The 24,675-nt window shown below is 45.4% G+C and overlaps 1 protein-coding gene across 21 annotated transcripts in view; it reads right to left on the bottom strand.

Annotated features, from left to right (window-relative positions):
• Positions 1–24,675, bottom strand: part of LOC137433876 (5'-AMP-activated protein kinase subunit gamma-2) — a 216,020-nt gene that overhangs the window by 10,303 nt on the left and 181,042 nt on the right. For 12 of the 21 annotated variants that reach the window (XM_078785991.1, XM_078785989.1, XM_078785994.1 and 9 more), the window contains 5 exons: positions 19,565–19,619; positions 18,586–18,712; positions 18,183–18,348; positions 7,954–7,991; positions 7,430–7,576 (listed from right to left, as the gene is read on the bottom strand). In XM_078785991.1, coding sequence (XP_078642117.1) covers positions 7,430–7,576; positions 7,954–7,991; positions 18,183–18,348; positions 18,586–18,712; positions 19,565–19,619 — 533 coding nt within the window. Of the gene's footprint in view, positions 1–7,429; positions 7,577–7,953; positions 8,043–18,182; positions 18,349–18,585; positions 18,713–19,564; positions 19,620–24,675 lie in introns of all 21 variants that reach the window. The other 9 variants (XM_078785988.1, XM_068126309.2, XM_068126308.2 and 6 more) reach the window with 1 other exon arrangement.

The raw sequence follows: 24,675 nt of genomic DNA on the forward strand, positions 1-24,675 counted from the left end.
ATTCAAAACATCACTCAAGACCCACCTGTTCAACACTGCATTCAACATTTAACCCACAGCATTTAACCCCTGACTATCTCTTCTCCTTCTCCTTCCTTTTGCTTTGATTATTTACCTGTTGATTTTTGTCTTTTTGCACTTGTTTTTTTGTACTCTGTCAAAGCGCCTTTGGGCTTCTTGAAAAGCGCCATATAAAATAAATGTATTATTATTATTATTATTATTATTATTAACTAATCAATGAATTGATCAATCAAAAAACAAAAAAATACCTTTTTGCCAAAGCACTTGCTTTGTGCCGAAATTTCCTATTGTGCCAAAATTTCAGCTTCCTAGCTCAAAGGATGGCCGAGATATCGCCCGGACAAACAAACAAGAAAACAAACAAGTACAGATACATTCAAAGTACACCGCCCCCATGCTAAATAAATACATATCCTCCAGCGCGGCATCGCCGAGGCGCCTTTGGCACCCGGCAATACCGCCGTGCAGCTCATAGAGACTGTATTGGGAGGGAGAGGTGTACAATAATTATTGAACAAAAATTTTCAAAATAGAAAATTATTGAATCAAAATAATTATTGTGAGAGAGCGGAACAAAATTATAATTGATTAATTTTATAATTAAAATTAATAAATAATGATCATAAAATATTTTCTTAATGAATTGGCTAATCACATACCTAAACCAAACCACCAGTGCTTCATCCGAAGCTATAACTTTTTGGAAATTAATTAAATGAGTCATTTATCGAAAAAATGCCAGAGAAAATGCCAAAAGGTGCCAGAGATTCATTCATTCATTCATTTCATTCATTCATCGAAAAAATAAAATAATTAATTTATTCATCAATGAATAATTAATCGATTAATTTGAGTAATCAAAATATCCTTTATAGCCACATCACTTTGTCACTATTGTGTCCAAATATTAGCTTCCCAGCTCAAAAGGTGCCAGAGAAATTACCCAGATGAGAAAGAAAATAAATAAATGATTAATAATGAAAATAAATAAATAATAATCATTAAATAATTTATCAATTGGCTAATAGAATACCTAAACCACCACCGTTTCAAATGAATCTGTAACTTAAAAAAATATATTAATGAAGTCATTAATCGAGCAATTAAATAATTAATCAATTAATTGATGAATCAATAAATCAAAAATATCCTTTATAGCCAAATCATTCATTTAGTCATTGTCGTCTCCAAATATCAGCTTCCTAGCCTAACAGGTGCCTGATATAGTGATATATTGCCCAGAGGAGAAAGGAAATATGTAGGTACTTAATTAATCGCTAATGATTGAATAACTAATGAATTAATTAATTAATTATTCAAAAAACAAAAAATACCGTTTTTGCCAACGTACTTGCTCACTATTGTGCCGAAATTTCAGCTTCCGAGCTCAAAGGATGGGTGAGATATCACCCGGATAAACAAACAATAAAGAAAACAAGAAAACAAACAAGTACAGGTACAGGTACATTAAAACTACACCGCCCCCATGCCAAATAATTAAATATCCTACAGCGCGGCATTGCCGGGGCGCCTCCGGCGCCCGGCAATACCGCGGTGCAGCTCATCGAGATTGCATTGGGAGGGAGGTGTACAATAATTGATCGATTAATTGCATAATTAAAATCAATAAAAGATTATCATAAAATATTTTCTTAATCAATTGGCTAATAGCATAACGAAACCACTAGTGCTTCATCCAAAGATGTATCTTTTGGAAATTTAATTAAATAAGTCATTAATAAAAAATAATTTATGAAGTCATTCCTCAAATAATTAAATAATTAATCGATTAATTAATTAATCAATAAATAAAATACCCTTTACAGCCAAATCACTTGGTCATTGTCATGTCCAAATATCAGCTTCCTAGCTCAAAAGGTGCCAGAGATATTGCCCAGATGAGAAATTAAATAAAGAAATAATTAATAATGAAAATAAATCAATAATAATCATTAAAAAATGAAATAATTAATCAATTCGCCAATAGAACACGTAAACCACCAACATTTCATCAGAATCTGTAACTTTAAATTAAAAAAATTTTAGTCATTAATCGAATAATTTAATAATTAATCGATTAATTGATTAATTGATTAATCAATAAATCAAAAATAGCCTTTGCAGCCAAATCACGTGGTCATTGGCATGTCCAAATATCAGCTTCATGGCCAAAAAGGTGCCTGAGATCATGGCCAGAAGAGAAAGGAAATAAATAAGTACTTAATTAATCACTAATAATTAAATAACTCGCCAATTAATTGATTAATCAAAAAACAAAAAAATACCGTTTTTGACAAAGTACTTGCTCACTATTGTGCCGAAATTTCAGCTTCCTAGCTCAAAGGATGGCTGAGATATCGCCCGGACAAGAAAGCAAGAAAACAACCAGAGTGAAAACTGAGTACTCCCTTTCAGCATGCGTCATCGCCGGGCCCCCTTCGGTGCCCGGCAATGACGTTATGCAGCGCCTGGAGATGACATAGGAAAGGAGCGGTGTACAACAAGTACAGATACATTCAAAGTACACGGCCCCCATGCCAAATCATTAACTATCCTCCAGCGTGGCAATACCGCCGTGCAGCTCATAGAGACTGTATTTGGAGGGAGAAGTGCACAATAATTGATTGATTAATTGCATAATTAAAATCAATAAAAGATTGTCATAAAATATTTTCTTAATCAATTGGCTAATAGCATAACTAAACCACTCGTGCTTCATCTGAAGATGTAACTTTTAGAAATTAAATTAAATAAGTCATCAATAAAAAAATTAAATAAATAATTTATGAATCAAATAATTAATCGATTGATTAATCAATAAATCAAAAATACCCTTTACAGCCAAATTACTTGGTCATTGTCATGTCCAAATATCAGCTTCCTAGCTCAAAAGGTGCCTGAGATATTGGCCAGATGAGAAAGAAAATAAATAAATGATTAACAATGAAAATAAATAAATATTAATCATTAAAAAAAAAAATCAATTCGCTAATAGAACACAAACCACCACCATTTCATCCGAATCTGTAACTTTAAAAAAAAAAAAAATTGTCATTAATCATATAATTAAATAATTAATCGATTAATTGATTAATCAATAAATCAAAAATAGCCTTTACAGCCAAATCACTTGGTCATTGCCATGTCCAAATATCATCTTCTTAACTCAAAATGTGCCTGAGATAATGTCCAGAAGAGAAAGGAAATATATAAGTACTTAATTAATTGATAATAATGAAGTAAATCATCAATAAATTGATCAATCAAAAAACAAAAAATACTGGTTTTGACAAAGTACTTACTCACTATTGTGCCCAAATTTCAGCTTCCTAGCTCAAAGGATGGCTGAGATCCATGTGTTTTATACCTCTCCCACCTCCCCCCCTAGCCCTCTCCCTCCCACAGATCTCTCGATGTCCCTACTCTCAAATCTTGTGTTTGTGTCCTTCCCCCTCTCTCCCCATCTTGTCTACCGCTCCCCTTGTTATATGTTTTGTGTGTCGGTTTGACTTTTTGTATGATTTGTGTTAGTTCTTTCACGAGCCTCGATCTTGTATACAAAAAAAATAAAATAAAGATATCGCCCGGACAAACAAACAAACAAGAAAGCAAACAAACAAACAAACCAGAGTGAAAACCGAGTACTCCCTTTCAGCGTGCGTCATTTTCTAGCCCCCTTATGTGCCCGGCAATGATGTTATGCAGCGCCTGGAGATGCCATAGGAAAGGAGCGGTGTACAACAACTTCACTAACATTGACAGCATCCGCATCAAACGGTTCATCACAACCGCAGCTACCAAATACATTCCAAAGGGCACTATCAAAAATACAACCCCGACTACTTGCCATAAAACGCACACCTCATCAAACAACGAGACAATCTAAAACACAACACCCAAAGCACCAGACAGTAGAAATGATTCAAACACTAAACACAGAAATCAACAACAAAATACGCGTGAAAAAAACACAAAACTGGCACTCCTTTCTACACACACTAAACCACTCAACAATACCAAACACTTGTATAAATTCATAAACAGCATCAATAACTCCAACATCAATAACTCGAATAACTCCAACAATAGAACCCAGAAAAGAGGAAAGATGTATTACAAGACGCGAACTCAGGTACCAATTCAACATCATCATCACACCATTCACTCCTGCACAACAACAAAAATCATCATCAAAAACTCACAGGCTACCGGCCCTGGCAACATCTCCAATTTACATTTAAAACACCTTGGACCACAAAGAATATCAGCCCTCACAAATATAAGCAATTTATCCTACCAGCACCCAATAATTCCTCATATTTGGAAAATAGGGAAAATCATCACCCTCCTTAGACCAAACAAAGATCACACCAAAGCAGTCTGCTACAGACCTATCACATTACTTTGCACACCCTCCAAAGTTACAGAACACCTAATACTTACATTCCAAAACCCTCACATCCCTCTCTCACATGCCCAACATGGATTTAGATCAAACCATTCCACCACCACTCTCCTCACAAACCTCACACAAAACACCTCTGAAGGCTTCAACAATAGAAAACCACCAAAACACATTATTCTCATGACAGTAGATATCAGCAAAGTGTTTGACACACTCCTAAAGCCAGTACTAACAAACAAAATACTCAACACAAACATGCACAACAACACCAAACGCTGGCTGGCCAACTACCCATCATGCAGACAGTCATAATTTTTAACGGCAAGTCATCACGCACACCATACTTTCCAAATGGAGACCCTCAAGGCTCAGTGCTCTCCCCCACGCTCTTTAATCTGTTCATGCCTGATATTCCACAACCACCCGGGAACATACAAATAGCCTCATATGAGGACGATATAATCATCACCTCCACTCATGGCAACATCAACACCGTCACAGTACAACTTCAACCCTTCCTCAGCACCCTACAAACCTGGCTCACCATAAACAGACTAAAAGTAGCCCCCTCAAAATCACCAATTACTCTTCTATCAAATTACACCAAGGAACATAGATAGCGCTGCACCACACATGACACTGCACAACATCTCTATCCCACACTATCTCCGTGCCACTGATCTGTTCAACCAGAACTGACATGGGCAACACAACAACAACAACTCTGAAGGTTCTCAGTATGTTAAAACTGATCAGTGGGATTTTGAATAAACTACTGAAGACAAAATTAGTGATGGAAACGCTTTCAAGGGAATTGTAGAGCCGTATCATTTTGAGCCTTGTGCGATTGATTCAGATGAAGATGGTGTTAGTGAAGATGGCGTTGTTATGTTCATAGTGCAGATGAAAACGCCGGTCGCATGTTCACTACAGAGTGGTAGGTTTTGTTTTTCTGTTCAATTGTCAGTTTATCAGGGATTTTGCATTACATTATAAATCAGTTATATCACTCCAGAAGACACAACTTGACACAGCATGGACATGACAAAGCATGGACACGAGACTGACACGGACACAGCATGAACACGACACAGTACGGACACCGCCCAGGCACACTTGGACACCACTGACCAAATGGGCGATGAATGCTTTGTACCGGGTCCGCCAAATCTCAGGTCCTCCTTGCACCGGGGCAGATTGACCCAGTGTCCTGCATGTTACAGGATTGTCCCGTTTTATACTTTCCCGGGACGCTATTTGTGTCTGTGTTAGTGCTGAGTCGTGTCCCACTCCAGTGGAAAGGGGAGTAAGAGGTAGTGGCAAGGTGAGATCGGCCGCCGGCAGGCCAACACAGGTGTACGATTCAGCACTTAAATTTCCCCTGTTCATATGCTGGTAGCTCGGTAGAGATGGTGTTACAGTTTTGAGTGACGGTTGTCTATTCTGGTTCTTTGTCGGAATGGCATCCTCTCTCAATCATGGTGGATAACCACAAGATCTATAGCCATCTGTTGTTTCATAACAGTGCTCTAAAATGTCCTGAACACAAAACCGAATATTTTGTAGGCCCGATCCACACTCGGGTATTTCGGCCAAACCTCATCCAATTTATGGCAACCCTCGGATCTTTCGGACATTGGTGTACCATGAAACCATCTCAGTTTGTAATACTACAACCACCAAGGACATCGCCCCGGCATATTTGTATAAATTCGAAAATCATTCGCCATTTGAATTAAAGTGTACCACGATGTAACACGGAGGCAGTATGAATATGGCAGTTGACTTCCTGGTGCGACGTCACGGCTAATCGTGAAGAAGAAAAAGATCGACTTTTAACCGCAACATTACCTACTTCATAATCCGCAAAAAGACACATCATATCTATTTTGTGGCGTATCGAGGGATAGGTAATAGCGTTAATGTGGTCTGAGTGTTTGGGTTCCTCTTTAAGTTATCGTGGTAACGAAAACCTATCAGAGACTGATGGAAGCATGGACGGAAGGCTGGTCGGTCAACCCAAAAGCATAGTGCCTCTGTTGACTGCGTCGGCAGAGGCATAAAACATAGGGGCAATAACCCCGGCGCTCACCTGGTAGAATAAACAGAATACTGCACTGACTAAAGGTATTCTAAACGAATTTCAATGGTTGCTAGAAGACAGGGCAGCATGTAGAATCATACTAACATAATCGTAACACTTTCAACAAACAAACAAAAAAAAATACCTATTTTGAGGGGCAACTCCCCCCCTCCCACCCTGTGTACCTCCTCAGACCCCAATTTTTCTAATGCCTTGAACAAACATCATGGATGATGACGGTTGTGGTGAAGTTTCATCATACTTGTGTTAGTAGGTTCTGATAAAAAAGCAAATACCTATTTTTTGGGGCAACCCTCCTGTAGATCCCCAAAGAGGCAGATTTATTTTATGCCGTGAACAAACGTTGGTACATCACAGGTGGTGAAGGTTATGGTGAAGTTTCATCGAAATTGTGTGTAGTTTCTGAGGAAAAAGCAAATACCTATTTTGGGGGGTCAAACCTGGATCCACTTTTACCCCTGTTAGACCCCCTTAAAGCCCGATATTTTTAATGCCGTGAACAAACTTTAGTCACAACACAACAAATATCATTTGTGCCAAATTTGGTCACAATCTCATCAGCGGTTTCGGAGAAGAAGTTACAAGTGTTTACGGACAGACAGACGGACGGACGGACTGACGGACGGACAACGCGCCATCGCATAAGCTCCCCTGAAGTTCGTTCCAGGTGAGCTAAAAATAAAACAGAAAACAACAACACAACACCACAAGCCGTTGCATGCCATCTACGCATTAATTGTCATAGGAATTAGCTGGTTATCTGCTCCACCGGCTTAATTGGGACTCAAGTCAATGGTGGCTGGAGCATTGTCTTCGAGGTCAACATCAAATGCCTTTCCTTGGCCCAAAAACAACATCCGACGAAAGAGTGGACAGAATTAAACATTGCAAACAACCTCTGCCTTGACGATGCGATCGATGACAGTACGAAGAGTGTCTCTGTAGTAACAGCGCCGGACACCCTCAAAGTACTGTGAGCGATGCTGCAAGGCCTGTGTCACCGGCGTTTCCAGGTTGTTATACGACTTCTCTGCCGCCATATTCTGCAATAATGGAGGCACGTTTGAGAAAATATGAAATTCAATTTCTTTTTTAACATGTAATTGGCACATATTACCTTCAGTAAAAACGTACCGATGCAAGAAAACAACCAGAAATAAATGATGAGGAATGCAGCTTTTAGACAAGGATGCATACCTTAGAATCTCCATCATTGACAGGTGCATGTTGAAAGAATCGTCGTTAGTTAGTTCCAATATGTAAGTAAATTCTCAAAATTCATTTTTGTACCGACAGTCAAAACCATGCGTTACTAAGGTGGTTTAGGTTTATACAGGTGCAAATCCTAAAAGCATTAACAGTTGCATCACACACCGCTTTCAAGGTTCCATCAAAGGTGCCGGTGGAGATTGAAACTTACAATAACATCGAACTTGGAGTAGACGTCGACAACGTGTCCTGTGTGGGGAAGAGGAACAGGTAGGTGTGTTGAGTTAATCATGCCAACATCTGTGTAATACAGCAAAAAGCATGTGATTATGAACACTGTAATGATATTTGGAACAAACACCATTAGTGGCAGACAGTCCCATTTCAACAAACCAATTTCAACTTGACAAAAAACTTTGGAACCGCAATCATTTATTACCTGCTGCACGCAAAGTGAAAAGTGGGGCTAAGAAATCGGTTCACTTTGTCTGTCTGTCTACATTATAACAATTGATTGTTATATTTTGAACATGAGTCGGAAAACCAACCTGCTGTTTAGCAGTACTTTGGCTCTGAATTTGGCCCGATCGCACATGCGCGGAGAGGAGGGAGATAAGTTTTTTAGTATGTCTACCTGTCTGACCGTCAAAAAAAATTGCACCTTTGTCTGAAGGAAGCGGTGCAGTTTAGCAGAACGTGTGCAAGCCATGAAAGTTACAGGACTTCCAGATGCTGATAACTTTGGAACCCTTTAGAATTAACCTCTAAAACTACCCTTTGGAACTCTTTAGAATTACCCACTAGAACTACCATTTGGAACCTATTAGAATTACCCATCAGAACTACCCGTTGGAACCCATTAAAATTACCCTTTGGAACCCACTAGAACTACCCTTTGGAACCCATTAGAATTACCCTTTAAAAACCTCTAGAATTACACTTTAGAATTAAACACTTGGGTTAGAAAAGTTCTTCTTTATTTTTGATGGAAGGAAGGAACGACATGGCCAGATATTGAAGTAGTTTCCTTGCTTTAATAAAAAAAAATCCCCTTTTTAAGGCCATTTTCCCTGATAGAGCAGGGGTTAGCCTTGCTGGCCCCATCACAATCATGGTTCCCTGTTTTGAGGTGATGTTTTATGGTCGGATGCCCTTCCTGACGCCAACCCTTAGTCGCCTCTTACGATGCGCAGAGCTTTGGTGTACCGATTCTAAATTGGGGTGCACACCGTGATCATTCATCCCAGCAAGCTGGTACTCAATTTGCCGACCTCGGAAGGATGACAGGCTGAGTCAACCCCCTGGCGTTAATTCAATGACCGACTGGGATTCGAACTCAGGATCCTAGGATCCCAAGCCTGCACCCTAACCGTTAAGCCAACACCAGGCTCAGCTTCCCCGCTTAAAAAAAAAAAAAAATTGAAAATCATTCCAAACAGGAAACCTACTATTTTTAAGGACCTCATAAAGGACACAAACAACAGGGATGAAGAACTAATGTAACATGTTGTTTTGTTGTTGTATAGCCCTGGATAGTCCTCTTGAACAAGCCCATGTCACAAAGAAAGCTGAGCAATCTCGCAGGAGTGACCCAGAGATCCCCCAAATCCAGGACAGAGTGAGAGAAAGAGAGAAAGAGAGAGAGAGAGAGATAAGTGGTAAAGGGCCAGTCCACGAGGGCCGATTGGCTCTCTGACCATGACCGCGCTGCCCTGACAAATCCAGGCAGCAGGGAAGAATGGGGACAATTTGGCCCCCGACTTGCATTGGGGGGTACAACCACCACGAAGAGCCATCCCCGATAAATGCAACGTGTTAAACAAGGTGGTGTAAAAGACACTGCATAAATGGTGGTGAACCTCCGGAAAAAAAAAAATTCTACAACCTTTGAAATCTTTATTAGTCTCCGAACCGGAGGGGACTATAGGTTTGCTCCCCTTCCGTCTCTCCTGTGATTTTCTGCACTTTTTGTCCATACACTTTAACATATTCAACAGAAACATGCTACATGGATTTATTATGACAACGTACGATTGACAACGTGTGACAACGATTTATTATGAAAATCAAGAAAAGATTTGATTTTCGGGGCATTTTGCCAATTTTTCATGGAGTTATGCCCCTTTTTGACTTACAAAATTAATATATTATACATGGAGCAGTTTGTCAGAGTTTTTTTCCCATCCCCTTTAACATATTGAACTGAAATTTGATACATGGCTTTATAATGCTAACTTTGTTTTATTGTTTTTGGATACGAAGTCAAGGCTCGGGCAAGACCTAACACATAGAACATATAATAAAGGGAGTGGGAGACAAGAGGGGGGGGGGGGGGTTGGGGGGAGAGAGAGGGAGGCACAAAAACAGTAGAGAACAGGGACATTGGGAGATCTGTGGAAGAGAGAGAGAGAGAGAGCTAGGACGGGGTACATGGGATAAAACAAATGGACACTACAGGGGATTTCTGGAATTAAAACGGAATTTTAAAAAGGTGGATTTGGGGTGTATTATAGGGGTAGAAAAGATCAAGATTTTGGATGGGGGGAAGATAAGAGATGGTGGTGAACAGCTGTTTTAAAGACCTGGAGGGAGGAGAGGGATTGAAGAGAGTCTGGGAGTTTGTTCCAGAGGCGAGAAAAAAGAGGAATGAAAGAGTGAAGGTGAATAGAGAGTCCTGATTTTGGATGTTTCACCAGAAGAGGGTTACTGGCAGATCTTGTGTGTCCTGCAGGAATATTTTGGAGACAGAGCAGGGGAAGCAAGGCCGGAGAAGAGTCGGTAGAAGACAGAAAGACCACCAACCTGCCTGCGGTGTGAGCAAGTGAAAGGCCCTCAGAATCAGCTTCATCGCGGAAGATTCCAATGATTCTGAAAGCTTTGGTTTCTACAGCATAAAGCCGAGCTAGGTGTGAGGCAGGAGCACCGGCCCAGAGTGGGGAACAGTATTCCATTGAGCTGTGGATGAAAGCCTTGTATGTGGTGAGGAGCTCAGGTGTGCCAAGGAAGGATTTCACACGACAGAGGATGCCCAGACGGCGACTAGCTTTGGACGCCAGCTTGGAAATGTGGTTTTCCCAGGAAAGATCATGGCAGATAGTGAGACCCAAAAGCTGGAGTGACAGAAGAGGCTTGTGGAGAGGATTGTGGAGAAAGTAGATGGAAGGGTTTTCCAGACAAACTCCATTTTCGGAGAGACAAAGTGAGTGTGAGAGATTTGTTAGGATTGAAAGATATGTTCCCCTTGTTTGACCAGTTTGTGATTTTGTCCAGGTCTGCAGAGAGTGAAGAGGCTGCTGCTTGCCAATCTGAGGGTTAAGATATGGAGCGGCAGAGAGTGGAGTCATCAGCAAAGAGATAGAGAGGATTTTCCAGAGTCGGAGAGATCATTGATGAAGACCAGAAAAAGCACAGGGCCCAGAACACTGCCTTGAGGAACTCCAGCCTGGACAGTAAGGGGCGATGAGAGAATTCAATTCAGGGCCACACGACTACAACAGGAGAGGAAGTCCATGAGCCATGCATGAACATTTCCATGGATACCATAGGAGGAGAGTTTGGTGAGCAGAGCGGGGTGCCAGACCGTGTCGAAGGCATGAGATATGTCAAGGGGGACAGCTCTGATTTCCTGTTTGGCATTGAGGACCTCCATCCATTGTTGAGACAGCAGAAGCAGCATGTCCAGAGTAAAATGACCTGATCTGAATCCAAATTGATGATCCAAGATCAAGCCATTGGAGAAGACGAAGGATTTGATATCTGAAGCAATGATGGATTCCATGACCTTGCTGATTATTGGGAACAGGCTGATTGGTCTGTAATTGCAAGGATCTGTTTTTGCACATTTTATGTGTAAAGCGGTGATGTTGGCTGATTTCCAAGCTGATGGCAGATGACCTTGAGCAAAAGAGAGGGTGAAGAGAACACAGAGAGGGTGATATAGAGCGGAAGAACAGGATTTTAGGACCAGTGGGCTGATGCCATCTGGTCCAGTTGCAGAATCAGAGTCGAGGTTTGACCGAAACTTCTCCACTTTGTCAGGAGAGGACACAGAGTCCAGGAGCCGCTGGGTTCGACTGGGTAAGGTTGTTACAGGGAGAGATGGGTTGGGACACAATATTTTGAGGCAAATACAGAGCTGAGGCATTCAGCTTTGTCATGCGCAGAGTCAGCTGTGTAGCCATTTATAATCTATCTATAATTCCAGTAATCTCTGTCTGTACGTTTGTTTGTCTGTGACCGCTGTTTCTCGACAACCACGGGTCCGATATACTTTTAACTTGCCAGGTATATTGCTGGGGACCCGAGGATGTGCCTTTTCAAGGTTTCATATTAATCGGACAATTACTTACCGAGCTATGTCCAAAAAACGATTCAACCAATCAGAGAGCAGCGAACGATCGCGTGTGCCGGCGTTGCGAATGGACCAAACCATTCCATGTAAATAGAGGGGGGGGGGGGGGTTCTGTGGTCGTTGCGAATGGACGAAACCATTTCATGTAAATAGAGGGGGGGGATTGTCACTGTACTCGCAAGCCGTTCGCCGTTCGCCGTTCGCTTTGGCGTTGCGAATGGACCAAACCATTTCATGTAAATAGAGGGGGGGGGATATAATTTTAGATAGATATATAGTACGGGCATATATATAGTACGGGCATGCCCTAGTAATAATAATAATAATACATTTATTTTATATAGCGCTTTTCAAGAAGCCCAAAGACGCTTTGACAGAGTTCAAAAAACAAGTGCAAAAAGACAAAAATCAATAGGTAAATAATCAAAGCAAAAGGAAGGAGAAGGAGAAGAGATAGTCGGGGGTTAAATGCTGTGGGTTAAATGTTGAATGCAGTGTTGAACAGGTGGGTCTTGAGTGATGTTTTGAATGTGGTGAGTGAGGAGGAGTCTCTGATGGTGTGAGGTAGTGAGTTCCAGAGGGTGGGAGCAGCGATGGAGAAGGCCCTGTCCCCCCAGGATCTGAATTTGGTCTGGATGGGGGGGGTTAGGAGATTGGTACCAGCAGAGCAGAGGTTGCGGGTGGGAGTGTGTCTGGAGAGGAGGTCAGCCAGGTAGGATGGGGCCAGGTTATGGAGGGCTTTGTAGGTCAAGAGGAGGATTTTGTACTGGATTCTCTGGGGGATGGGGAGCCAGTGAAGCTTGTAAAGGATGGGGGTGATGTGGTCACGGGGGTGAGTAGACAGGCAGCGGAGTTCTGAATGTATTGGAGTTTATTGGTGATTATTGAGGGTGAACCATAGAGGAGGCTGTTGCAGTAGTCCAGACGGGAGGTGATGAAGGCGTGGATGAGGGTTTCTGCAGCCGTGGAGGAGAGGGATGGACGGAGACGGGCGATGTTTTTCAGGTGAAAGAAGGCTGTCTTTGTGATGTGTTTAGTGTATTTGTCGAAGGAGAGGGTTTGGTCAAAGATGATGCCAAGATTCTGGATGTGAGGGGAGGTGGATACTGGGAAACCGTCGATGTTGAGGGCAAAGTTATGGGTGGATTTGGTGAGCGTTTTTGGGCCAATGATGATTATTTCAGATTTATCATAGTTAAGTTTGAGAAAGTTGATTTGAAGCCAGGATTTTATTTCATTGATGCAGTTTGTCAGGATAGAGTGGGTGGCGGTGGAGATGGACTTGGTGGAGATGAAAAGCTGGATGTCATCGGCGAAGCAGTGGAATTGGAGACCATGACGGCAGATTAAGTGACCAAGGGGGGACAGGTACAGGATGAAGAGGAGGGGGCCAAGAACTGAACCTTGGGGGACACCTTGGGGGAGGGGAGCAGTGGGGGATTTGCAGTTATTGATGGAGATGAACTGGCGTCTGTCAGAGAGGTATGATTTGATCCAAGAGAGGGCAGTGCCGGTAATGTTAAAGGTGGTTTCAAGTCGGGTGAGGAGGATGGTGTGATTGATGGTGTCAAAGGCGGCGCTGAGGTCGAGGAGGATGAGAATGTTGAGGTTTCCAGCGTCAGAGGAGAGGAGAAGGTCGTTGGTGATTTTGAGGAGAGCAGTTTCAGAACTGTGGTTGGAGCGGAATCCGGATTGGAATGTTTCATACAGGTTATTGGCAGAGAGGTGATGTTTGAGTTGAGTGGCTACAGCGCGTTCCAAAACTTTTGACAGAAAGGGTAGGTTGGAGATGGGTCTGAAGTTATTTAGGGTGTCAGGGTTGAGTCCAGGTTTTTTCAGAATGGGGGTAACAGCAGCAATTTTGAGGGATGGTGGGACGATGCCTGTAGACAGGGAGGAGTTTATTGTTGCAGAGATAAGTGGAGAGAGAGCAGGAAGGGAGGCCTTGACAAAGCTGGAGGGGATGGGGTCAAGAGTACAGGTGGCAGTTTTCATTCCTATGAGGAGTTCAGAGAGGTCAGTAGGGTAGACTGGGGAGAATTGAGACAGGGGTTGGCAGGATAAGGGGGGGCAGGTGGTTTGAGGGGGAGCGGGTGCGGTGGTGGTTAAGCTGTTGTAGATGTTGTCAATTTTGCATTGGAAGAATGAAAGGAAGGAGATGCAATTGTCTACTGTGAATGACTGGGTGGTGGTGTTCAGGGGGCTGAGGAGTTTGTTTATTGTAGAGAAGAGTGCTTTTGGGTTTCCGGAGCCAGAGTGGATAATTTGAGAGTAGTAGGCGGAGCGGGCGCGGGAGAGGGCATCTTTGTGGTGTTGTCGGTGGTCCTTGTAGGCTTGGGAGTGAATTGTGAGACCTGTTTTATTGCGGAGTCTTTCAAGTTGGCGAGCATGAGTTTTCATCAGGCGGAGTTCAGGGGTAAACCAGGGAGCAGAATGGGTGAAAGAAACTGTTTTGGTTTTTATAGGTGCAAGCTGGTCAAGGCAGGAGGAGAGAGTGTGGTTGTAGTAGTCAGTGAGGTCAGAAGGGGTGTGGAGGTCAACGAAGGGAGAAGTGGACATTTTTTCAGAGAGGATGGATGAGAATGAGGTCGGTGAAAGAGCGTTTAGCTTACGGAAGTTGATAGTGCGATAATGCCTTGGTGCTGGGGTGGGGGTGTTGATGGTCATAGTGATGGCAAAGTGGTCAGAGAGGGTGAGGTCCGAGCCAGAGAGATGGTGCAAAATTAATCCAGTAGAGCAGACAAGGTCCAGAATGTGACCACGGTTATGGGTCGGAAAGTTGACATGTTGAGTGAGGTTAAAGCAGGTGAGTAAATCAGTGAAGTCAGTGGTTATTGTGGAGTCAGTGGAGTCCATGTGGATATTGAAATCACCGAGGAGGAGGATTGAGGGGGAGAGGGAACAGAGCTGGGTCAGAAAGTAGGAGAAGTCAGACAGGAATGATGGGTGTGGTTTGGGAGGGCGGTAGACGACAGCCATGACTGACTGTGTGTGACCAGAGAGTTTAAAAGCCAGGTGTTCAAATGATGGAGCAGATGAGATGGAGATGAGGCTGGTCTTGATGTCTTGTCGGTGAATTACGGCAATTCCACCACCTCGGCCCTCCGAGCGTGGTTTATTGATGTAAGAATATCCATTGGGTGTAGTGAGGTTGAGTGAGAAGTAGTCCAGAGGTTGTTGCCAGGTTTCAGTGAGACAGAGAATGTCCAGTTTATTATCCAGAATGTAGTCGTTCAGGATGAGGCTTTTGTTGTTGAGGGACCGGGTATTGAACAGGGTGAGCTTGATGTTGTTTTGTACGGTGGGGATGAACTCAGGTAATTTAGCCAGGGTTTGCAGACAGGAGGTGCGATCGTGTGCATTGCTGTGACCAGGTGCGCTGGGACGATGAGTGGGAGTGCGCTGAGCCGACCAGAGTACGGGAATGGAGTGACCTGTATGTAAGTAAACAAACTTACGACCGGAGCCTCTATGAATGTATCTGGGTCATCGCAGGAGTCCGTGGGATTTGATTGCAGAGATGCATGATGGGGTGGAGTGAGTATTGAGCAGAAGAAGCCTTGCGGCGGAGTACCTCAGAGCCATGCCAGGCAGGAGCGAAGGGAGTGCGAAAGACGAGTACGAGGCCAAGGTCGAGGAGGCAAAGCGGCAAACGCAGCAGCAAACGACCGCAGCCGCTAATCAAGACCACAGCGGCAAACAGCCACCGCCACAAACAACGGCCACAAACAACGGGAGCGGGCCTGAGGAAACAGTGGAGGAGTCGGGCAGGCGAAGCCAGGAGCAGAGCCGGGACCGAGCAGAGGGCAGACCCAACGGTCAAAAATCCACCACGACCACCAGAAAAGCAAACTATGTACAATGGCCCAGTCGGAGAAGCGGCGAATAAGTAACGCCAGCGTCCTCTCCAGACCGGACCGGAAGCGGAAGTCCCGGACCGGAAGCGGATTTTGAGGTAAAGGAGGGGATGGAAGGAGAACAAACACCAGAAACAGATTTGACCAGATGCTACCAGGATTTTGAGGAGGGAGACAGTTACAGAACAGAACAAGTTCAAGTGTCAGGGTGTTTCATCAAAAAAAAAAAATTTAAAGTAAAAATTCAAAAACACTCATTGGCACTGCAGGGGACATGTATTGCAAAGCAATTCTCGCTCTTGTTTTTGGCACAAATCTCCTTTTTGGCACATTCCATTTATCAGTGCTTGGACAATATATTATGGTTGGCAATTATTATTGGCAATATTACAGTGCAATTACAATTGGGGACCACAAGGCTAACCCCCGCTCGAGCAGGGAAAATGGCCTTAAAATGCATATTGTTTGTTGTTGTTGGACAATATATTACGGCATTTTACAACATCTCAACCAATCAAATTTGCTGCTCGCATACCCCACCCATGTCTTTCCTTTTTTTTCAAGACTGGATGCGGTAAAGTGATACATGAACTCTCTGTTTCATTTATTTATTCATTTACATATATCAAAATCCGTTGGGCCATTGAGAAGAAATTGATTAAAACTGTCTTCGTGCCAAATGGGCCAAACAGTATTCGGTGAGATTTACTGTAATTTTTATTTGTATTTCTATGTAGGAGTGGAGGGGGGAGTGATTCCATGGGGAAATGTCTCCATGACCGACCAGTCCACTTAACGTGCCTGTTCATTGTAACAAGACTCGACTGCATACCAGACGGATGCCACACTCACATGCATATTCTAGCCGCAACAGCTGCTTTCAAATGACCTCAGCAGCACAGCTTTGAAACAGAAATATAGCACAGCCGAGAGCAGACCGAAAATAGTGGCTCCATAACCCCACCGGCTCAAATTAAATGGATGCAGAGTTTACCCCTAGCAAATGCAAACGACGGTTCATCTAGTTGATCAAAAACAGGTATTTCTTTTATAAGGATCAAAGATGGCGAGGACTTCAAAATAAATTAGTGTTTGTTTTACATTAACCAAGATGGGTTTTTTGGGGGTTTTTTGTATACAAGATCGAGGCTTGTGAAAGAGCTAACATCAATCACAAAAAAGGACAAACGGACACACAAAACATGCAATAAAGGGAGCGGGAGACAAGATGGGGGGAGAGAGGGAAGCACACAAGAACAGCAGAGAATAGGGACATCGGGAGATCTGTGGGAAGGAGAGGGCTTGGGGGGGGGGGGGGTGGGAGAGGTATAAAACACATGGACACTGCTAGGACTTCCAGGAGAGAAAGAAGTCGGGATTTCCAAAAAAAAAAAGTGGATCTGGGGTGAATTAACGGGGGTAGAAGAGATCAAGGTTTTGGATGGGGGAAGATTAGAGATGGTGGTGAACAGCTGTTTTAAAGACCTGGAGGGAGGAGTGGGATTGAGGAGAGTGCGGGAGTTTGTTCCAGAGGCGGGAGAAAAGAGGAATGAAGGAGTGAAGATGAGCAGAGAGTCTAGATTTTGGCAATTTCACCAGAAGAGGGTTACTGGCAGATCTTGGGTGACCTGTAGGAATATATGTTGTTGGTCAACAACATATAATATGTTGGTCAACGATAGACGAATCAATGCCCGGTTCATTCCTCAACAACTTCAGCTCTCCGGTCCAACATCCCATACGTACGACAAGGGAAATGTGCAGCCATGCACGCGTCTTACCAACTCCACCTGGAAGGCCACACCAACCAATAGGAAGCTACACTCTCTCATCAAATCACTAAAATGGTGTGTCCTAAATGACAAGTGTACCGATTCATGCTTTACGTTGGAATAAATTGGAATCTCAAAGGGATATTCCATGGTGTCCTTCGTGAAGAGTAGGTGATCTCTCCCCGGCACCGTGGCCATATTCCAAATTGCTGTCCGAACGACTGCTGGGAAGGCAAAGGCAAACCACCCAGTATAACCCTTGCCAAGAAATTGCTTAGGCAGTACTGAACCTGCCTTTGGGGCAGAACAGAACACGAATCAAAAGGATGGATACAAGCAGTTTCACGACAACGCTGCGAGATCAAATTAATGTGGGCCCAAAACTTAACAGGGAGTAAAAGTTCCCAAAACTTAACACATCCTGTTATTTGGGGGAGGAAAACTCCCAGAGCACGCTCACCTGCATCGTCGACAACAGGCAAGGCTGAAACACGACGCTCCACGAACATCCGCAAGGCGAGGATGACGGGCGTGTCAGACCGCACCACCGCGATGTCGTTGAATGTCCCAATGTTGAGAGCTTCCAAGGTTTGATTCATGAATCCCGGCGTGGAAATGTCTCCTGCCTTGAGTAAGAATCACGGTGAGCAGTCAAAGGTTTGCGGAGCAAGATGAGCATCACAATTAAGCGTTAAGGTATCATCTGGTAGCTGCAGAATGGAATGAAGAGGAATACATCTGGCTCCATCATTTGTTGTAAAGCATGTTTTGTGTATGTTCCGGTGCATAATTATGTCTTGCGAGTCGATAGCATTGATAAATGGTATGTCCAATAGCAACTGGCATGGGCAGGTGCGACTCACGAAGAGCTGAAGGAAGCGGAGGATGCGCTTGTGCGTGAGGATGTACAAAGCGTTCCCGGTCATTGGATCCAAGACAGGCAGCCGGTGGATCCTATTCTTAATTAAGGAGTTTATGGCATCAAACAAGCTGAAAAAGGAGATGGAATTGGTAATGTCATTGGAACATAAAGTATAGTACCTAATTTTTTTTTTTTTTACTTTACTTCGATTCTTGCACCCATTATCCAAACATACACAAAGTTAGACATCCCAGGCCCTAGCAAATGCAGCAAGTTGCTGGTTTGAGACAGCAGCCGTATTTGGCGAGATTATCATGTTCCTCAAGAATGTGTGACTCTTGGCCTCCTCTTGAAGTGAGGATGCAAGCCTTGGTTCCGTCTAAGCTATTCTTCCCTTTCCCATTAACTCGCTCTGGCCATTAAGAAAGCATCAGAAGCAGATTGTGAGAAACCCCAGAGTTTAATTAAACACAAACTATAACCTGCAGTACAGGTTGTACAAATTATCTTACTTTAATTCACCAAATGTCTGTCTGTCTGTTCCCAGGTACCGCAAAAACGGCTGAACCGATCGCAACTAAATTTTGGGTGGGTAATCCTGGGACCCTCTGGAGTAAAACAGGCTATATTGTTTTTCCAATTTTTTCCAATTTCCAATTTTTCCGAACATGATAGAATAATATTTACCGATATGAACAGTGATGCGGCTTTTATTGAAATTCTCCAAATACTGTTTAGATTTTGATGATTTGCGTGTGATATGATTTAACGGATATTTATATAAATCGTTTAAAATAAAAAAGCCTTCAATTTCTGATATTTTGCCTTTTAATTTGGGCCTCCCAATTGAAGCTCCGCCCGTAGGGCAGGTACCGTTGCTAGTATTTATAATGATAAATTACAGTGCAACTAAAACGTTGATGAAATAGAGGAGCGACGGGAGGGCACTGGCCTTGAACGATATCGGTCTCAATATTTACCTGGCATCAGGAGAGATGCATACAAAGGGCTTGAAGATGTCCTGCAGATAAACCTCTAAAAAAAACAACAACGAGCAAAAGATGAAATCCACAAATAAATCTGCAATTAATCCAATGTGAAAAAGTAAAACAGCTCCTGTGTCACCAACAGGAATACCATGAGGTTTTAGACATTGTCCAACAGGACACCACCTTATGGTGGTGGTCTGCCCCCTCACAAAGTTAATTAGCGAGCCAGCTGGGTTTTTGTCAACATTCTGGCAATGGCCTGGTAATTCTTCCAAGACTAGTTTAGTTTTCCAGCTGCTGTCTTTAACTGGATTTGGACCCCTCTCCCAGTGGAGGTTGGAATGCCCCAAGAGCGAGTTATGCCCAATCTTGTTCCTCACCCACACAAACGATCTCTTGAGTGCTCTGGAAAGCCATCTCTTCCTTTTTGAAAATGACAACATCATGGTGTATGGCACCCTGTTCCACTGCTCGCAGACTGCAGTTGCGTCTCTTACTTCGGATTTGGAAATTATTCGATGATGGTTTGATTAATGGAACATGTCCTTCAATCCTGGAAAATCTCTGTCGCACAATGCTGCTGCGGAAGGCAAGTAAAAGGAACCCACCGATCTATTTCCATGGTCAGCCACTGAAAGAGGTTCAATCTTCATCATTCCACATCTTTCCTTTAAAAAATCAGAATTACTGAGTCTATAAGGCCTTGTCCATAAAAGGCCTTATAGACCCAGTCAGCTCAAAAGATTACTACATCCCAAAATGGGCTGGGGCCCCACCATCACATCTGTCTCTCCTGGATATTCTGTGGAATCCATTAATGCTCTCAACATTATTGGAATCTCCTGTGTGATGAGGCCAAAGCACAAGGCCTGTTGTTCTCACATTGCGAGCAGATCAGTGGCCTCTGTATATAATGGCCTCACCTATGGTTTAGTTCCGTCTGCTCTCTCAGCTCTCTGACCCATCCCAACAATCTGACCCATCTCAGCATCTCTGACCCATCATTGTTAAAGTGGACATCTCTCTGACCATTCTCAGGGAGCCTCCTCAGCGTCGACGAGTCTGGCATTTCACTCAGGCCAACTGGCACGGTCTTCAAGCAGCCATCAATCATCTGGACTGGTCTCCCATCTCTACCACCTCTGACATCAACTCATCCTGGGAATTCTTCCAAAGTAAATTGCTCTCTCTCATGCACAGATTTATCCCATCTCGTCTTCAGTTGTCATACCCTTCCTCCCGTCCATGGTACAGGGAATCTTGTGGTGAGGCTGTTGCCCAGAAACAACTTGCCTTCGTCGCCTGGAAAGCAAATCCAACGGAAGGAAATCTCATTTCCTTTCACAAAGTCCGAAACAAGTGTGTGTCCACCCTCAGGAGAGCCAGGAAACAATATCTCTCCGTTCTCAAGACCGAACTCTCTTATCTGTCTCCCTCTTCCAAATCCTGGTGGCGTCTGGTCAAATCTGTTTCTGGTGTTTGTTCCCCCTCCATCCCCTCCCTTACCTCAAACGGCTACACAGCTGACTCCGCACGTGAAAAAGCTGAATGCCTCAACTCTGTGTTTGCCTCTAAATCTTGTGTCTCAAACCCATCCCTCTCTGTACCCACCATACCCAGTTGTACCCAGCTGCTCCTGGACTCCGTGTCCTTTCCTCCTGACAAGGTGGAAAAGTTTCTGTCAACCCTCGACTCTGATTCTGCAACTGGACCTGACGGCATCAGCCCACGGGTCCTAAAATCCTGTTCTTCCGCTCTTTCACTCCCTCTCTCTGTTCTCTTCACCCTCTCTTTTGCTCAAGGTCAACTGCCATCTGCTTGGAAATCAGCCAACATCACCGCTTTGCACAAAAACAGATCCTAGCAACTACAGACCAATCAGCCTTCTCCCAATTATCAGCAAAGTCATGGAATCCATCATTGCTTCGGATATGAAATCTTTCCTCTTCTCCAATGGCTTGATCTCTGATCATCAATTTGGTTTCAGACCAGGTCACTCTACTCTGGACATGCTGCTTCTGCTGTCTCAACAATGGATGGAGGTCCTCAATGCCAAACAGGAAATTAGAGCTGTCTCCCTCGACATATCACGTGCCTTCGATACGGTCTGGCACCCCGCTCTGCTCACCAAACTCTCCTCCTTTGGTATCCATGGAAATCTCCACGCATGGCTGGCGGACTTCCTCTCTGGTCGTAGTCAACGTGTGGCCCTGAATGGGTTTCTCTCATCTCCTCTTCCTGTTCAGGCTGGAGTTCCCCAAGGCAGTGTTCTGGGCCCTGTGCTTTTTCTGGTCTTCATCAATGATCTCTCTGACTCTCTTGAAAATCCTCTCTATGTCTTTGCTGATGACTCCACTCTCTGCCGCTCCATTCCTCATCCCTCAGATCGGCAGTCTGCAGCCTCCTCACTCTCTGCAGACCTGGACAAAATCACAGACTGGGCAAACAAGTGGAACATGTCTTTCAATCCTGACAAATCTCACACTCTTACGATGTCTCTCCAAAAAGACCGACTGGACAACCCTCCCATCTACTTTCTGAATAATCCTCTCCAAGAAGTTCTGTCACTCAAGCTTTTGGGTCTCACTATCTGCCATGATCTTTCCTGGGAAAACCACATTTCCAAGCTGGCCTCCAAAGCCAGTCGCCGACTGGGCATCCTCCGTCGTGCGAAGTCCTTCCTTGGCACACCTGAGCTCCTCACCACATACAAGGCTTTCATCCGCAGCTCAATGGAATACTGCTCTCCCCTCTGGGCTGGTGCTCCTGCCTCACACCTAGCTCGTCTTCACGCTGTTGAAACCAAAGCGTTCAGAATCATTGGAATCTCCCGCGATGACGCTATCTCCGAGGGCCTTTCACTTACTCACCGCAGGCAGGGTGGTGGTCTTTCCGTCTTCTACCGACTCCTCTCCGGCCTTGCTCCCCCAGCTCTCTCTGGGCTCTGTCCCCCAAATATTCCTGCAGGTCGCACAAGATCTGCCTGCAACCCTCTTATGGTTAAACTGCCAAAATCAAGACTCTCTGCTCACCTTCACTCCTTCATTCCTCTTTTCTCCCGCCTCTGGAACAAACTCCCTCACTCTCTTCAAACCCACTCCTCCCTCCAGGTCTTTAAAACGGCTGTTCACCACCATCTCTTATCTTCCCCAATCCAAAACCTTGATCTTTTCTACCCCCGCTAATTTCACCCCAAATCCACTTTTTTGAGGTGACTTTTGTCTTCTTTCCTGGAAGTCCTTGGTGTCCTTGCGTTTTATACCTATCCTGCCTCCCACACATCTCCCGATGTCCCTGCCCTCAAATGTTGTGTTTGTGTGGCGTACACGAAAGCCCACTGGCGTGGTGACATCATTCCGCGCACCAAGTGGGCGGCGGCCACGCCCGAGGGGTAGGCGTGGCCTCAGGATATACACCAGGCGCGCAGCCCGGAGCGCGCGAGTGCTACAGTGACCTCTTTGGAATAAAGAACTATAAACTTACCGCGTTATCCGCTTCCTCCTTGGTAGCAAGTCACGCGCCTAGCACCGCGTGCCTCATTGGTGACCTCCGACATTCGAGTCAGCCGTCGCTGACTACCCGAAACCGCCGCAACAATGGCTACCAACGCGGTCTCCATCAAGCTCCCCGAATTCTGGGAGTCACAAGCCGAAGTTTGGTTCCTGCAGGCGGAAGCCCAGTTCCGACTTCGAGGCATCACGGTGGATGAGACCATGTACTGCCACGTGGTCGCCGCCCTCGGGCCCGGCACGGCCACCCGCGTCGTATCGGTCCTAAGGGATCCACCTGCCGACGGCAAGTACGAGGCGGTCAAGCGTCTCCTCCTCGCCACGTTCGGCCTTACGGTGGACGCACGGGCCGATCGCCTCTTGGACCTCCCCGAGATCGGGCACACGCGACCGTCGGTCCGTATGGACCATATGCTGGCGCTCATGGGCGACGAAACCCCGAACGCTCTATTCCGGGCGTTGTTTCGACGCCAGCTGCCAGCACGAGTCCGCCTCGCTTTGGCTGGTTCCGCGTTAACGGAGCCCCGTGCGCTCGCTGCTGAGGCCGACAAATACGACGCAGCTTTGGACACGCAGGCGAGTCTTGGCGCAGTTGCCGCTCCCGAGGCTCCCGAGGCTTTCCCCGATGCACCGCACCTCGTGTCCGCCGCCACGCCCCGCCCACCACCACCGCCGCCGCCGCGAAGAAAACCGCGGCCTCCGACGCCGCAGCTGCCCGCCTGGTGTTTCTTCCACGCCAGGTTCGGCCACGAGGCTTGGCAGTGTCGCCCGCCGTGCTCATTCGGCAGGTCGGGAAACGGGCGAGCCGGCACTCGGTGGCAACGGTGAGCATCGGCAATTCAAACAGCCTTCTGTACATAATGGACACCTTGTCCAGGCGCCGTTACCTGTGCGACACGGGGGTGCAGGTGAGTGTCGTTCCTGCCGGTACGTCCGACAAGCACACCGCGGGCCGAGGTCCCGCGCTGCTTGCGGCCAATGGTACGTCTATACGCACGTACGGAAAATGCTGTCTCTCCCTGCGGTTCGGAGGTCAGGTTTTCCGTTGGTCGTTCGTTACGGCCGACGTGCCCATGGCACTGCTCGGCGCGGACTTCTTATGTGCTAATGGATTACTGGTCGATGTAAAGCGCAGAAGGCTTGTCCAGGCTGAGACGTTCAGCTCGCTCGCGTGTGTGCTGCCCGCCTCGTTGAGCAGCTCACAGAGCGGCTCGCCGAGCGGCTTGCTGAGCGGTTCCGTTCCGGCCAGGTTCATCTGTACGCTTCCGGCAGCGGATGAATTCGCCCGCCTCCTCGCGGGTTTCCCGGCCCTCACGCGGCCCACCTTCTCGGCGGGGACCATCAAGCACGGGGTGGAACACCACATCCCCACCACAGGGCCACCGGTCTACGCCCGGGCACGCCGCCTCGAGCCGACGAAGATCGCCGTAGCTAAAGCGGAGTTCGCTACGCTGGAGCGGCTCGGCATCGTGCGGCGCTCCGAGAGCGCGTGGGCGTCCCCGCTCCACATCGTGCCCAAGCCCGGCGGGGGATGGCGACCGTGCGGGGACTACCGGCGCCTCAACGACGCCACCACCCCCGACCGCTACCCCG

Source organism: Myxine glutinosa, chromosome 10, assembly GCF_964187855.1.
Source record: "Myxine glutinosa chromosome 10, kmMyxGlut1.1, whole genome shotgun sequence".
Lineage (NCBI taxonomy): Eukaryota > Metazoa > Chordata > Myxini > Myxiniformes > Myxinidae > Myxine > Myxine glutinosa.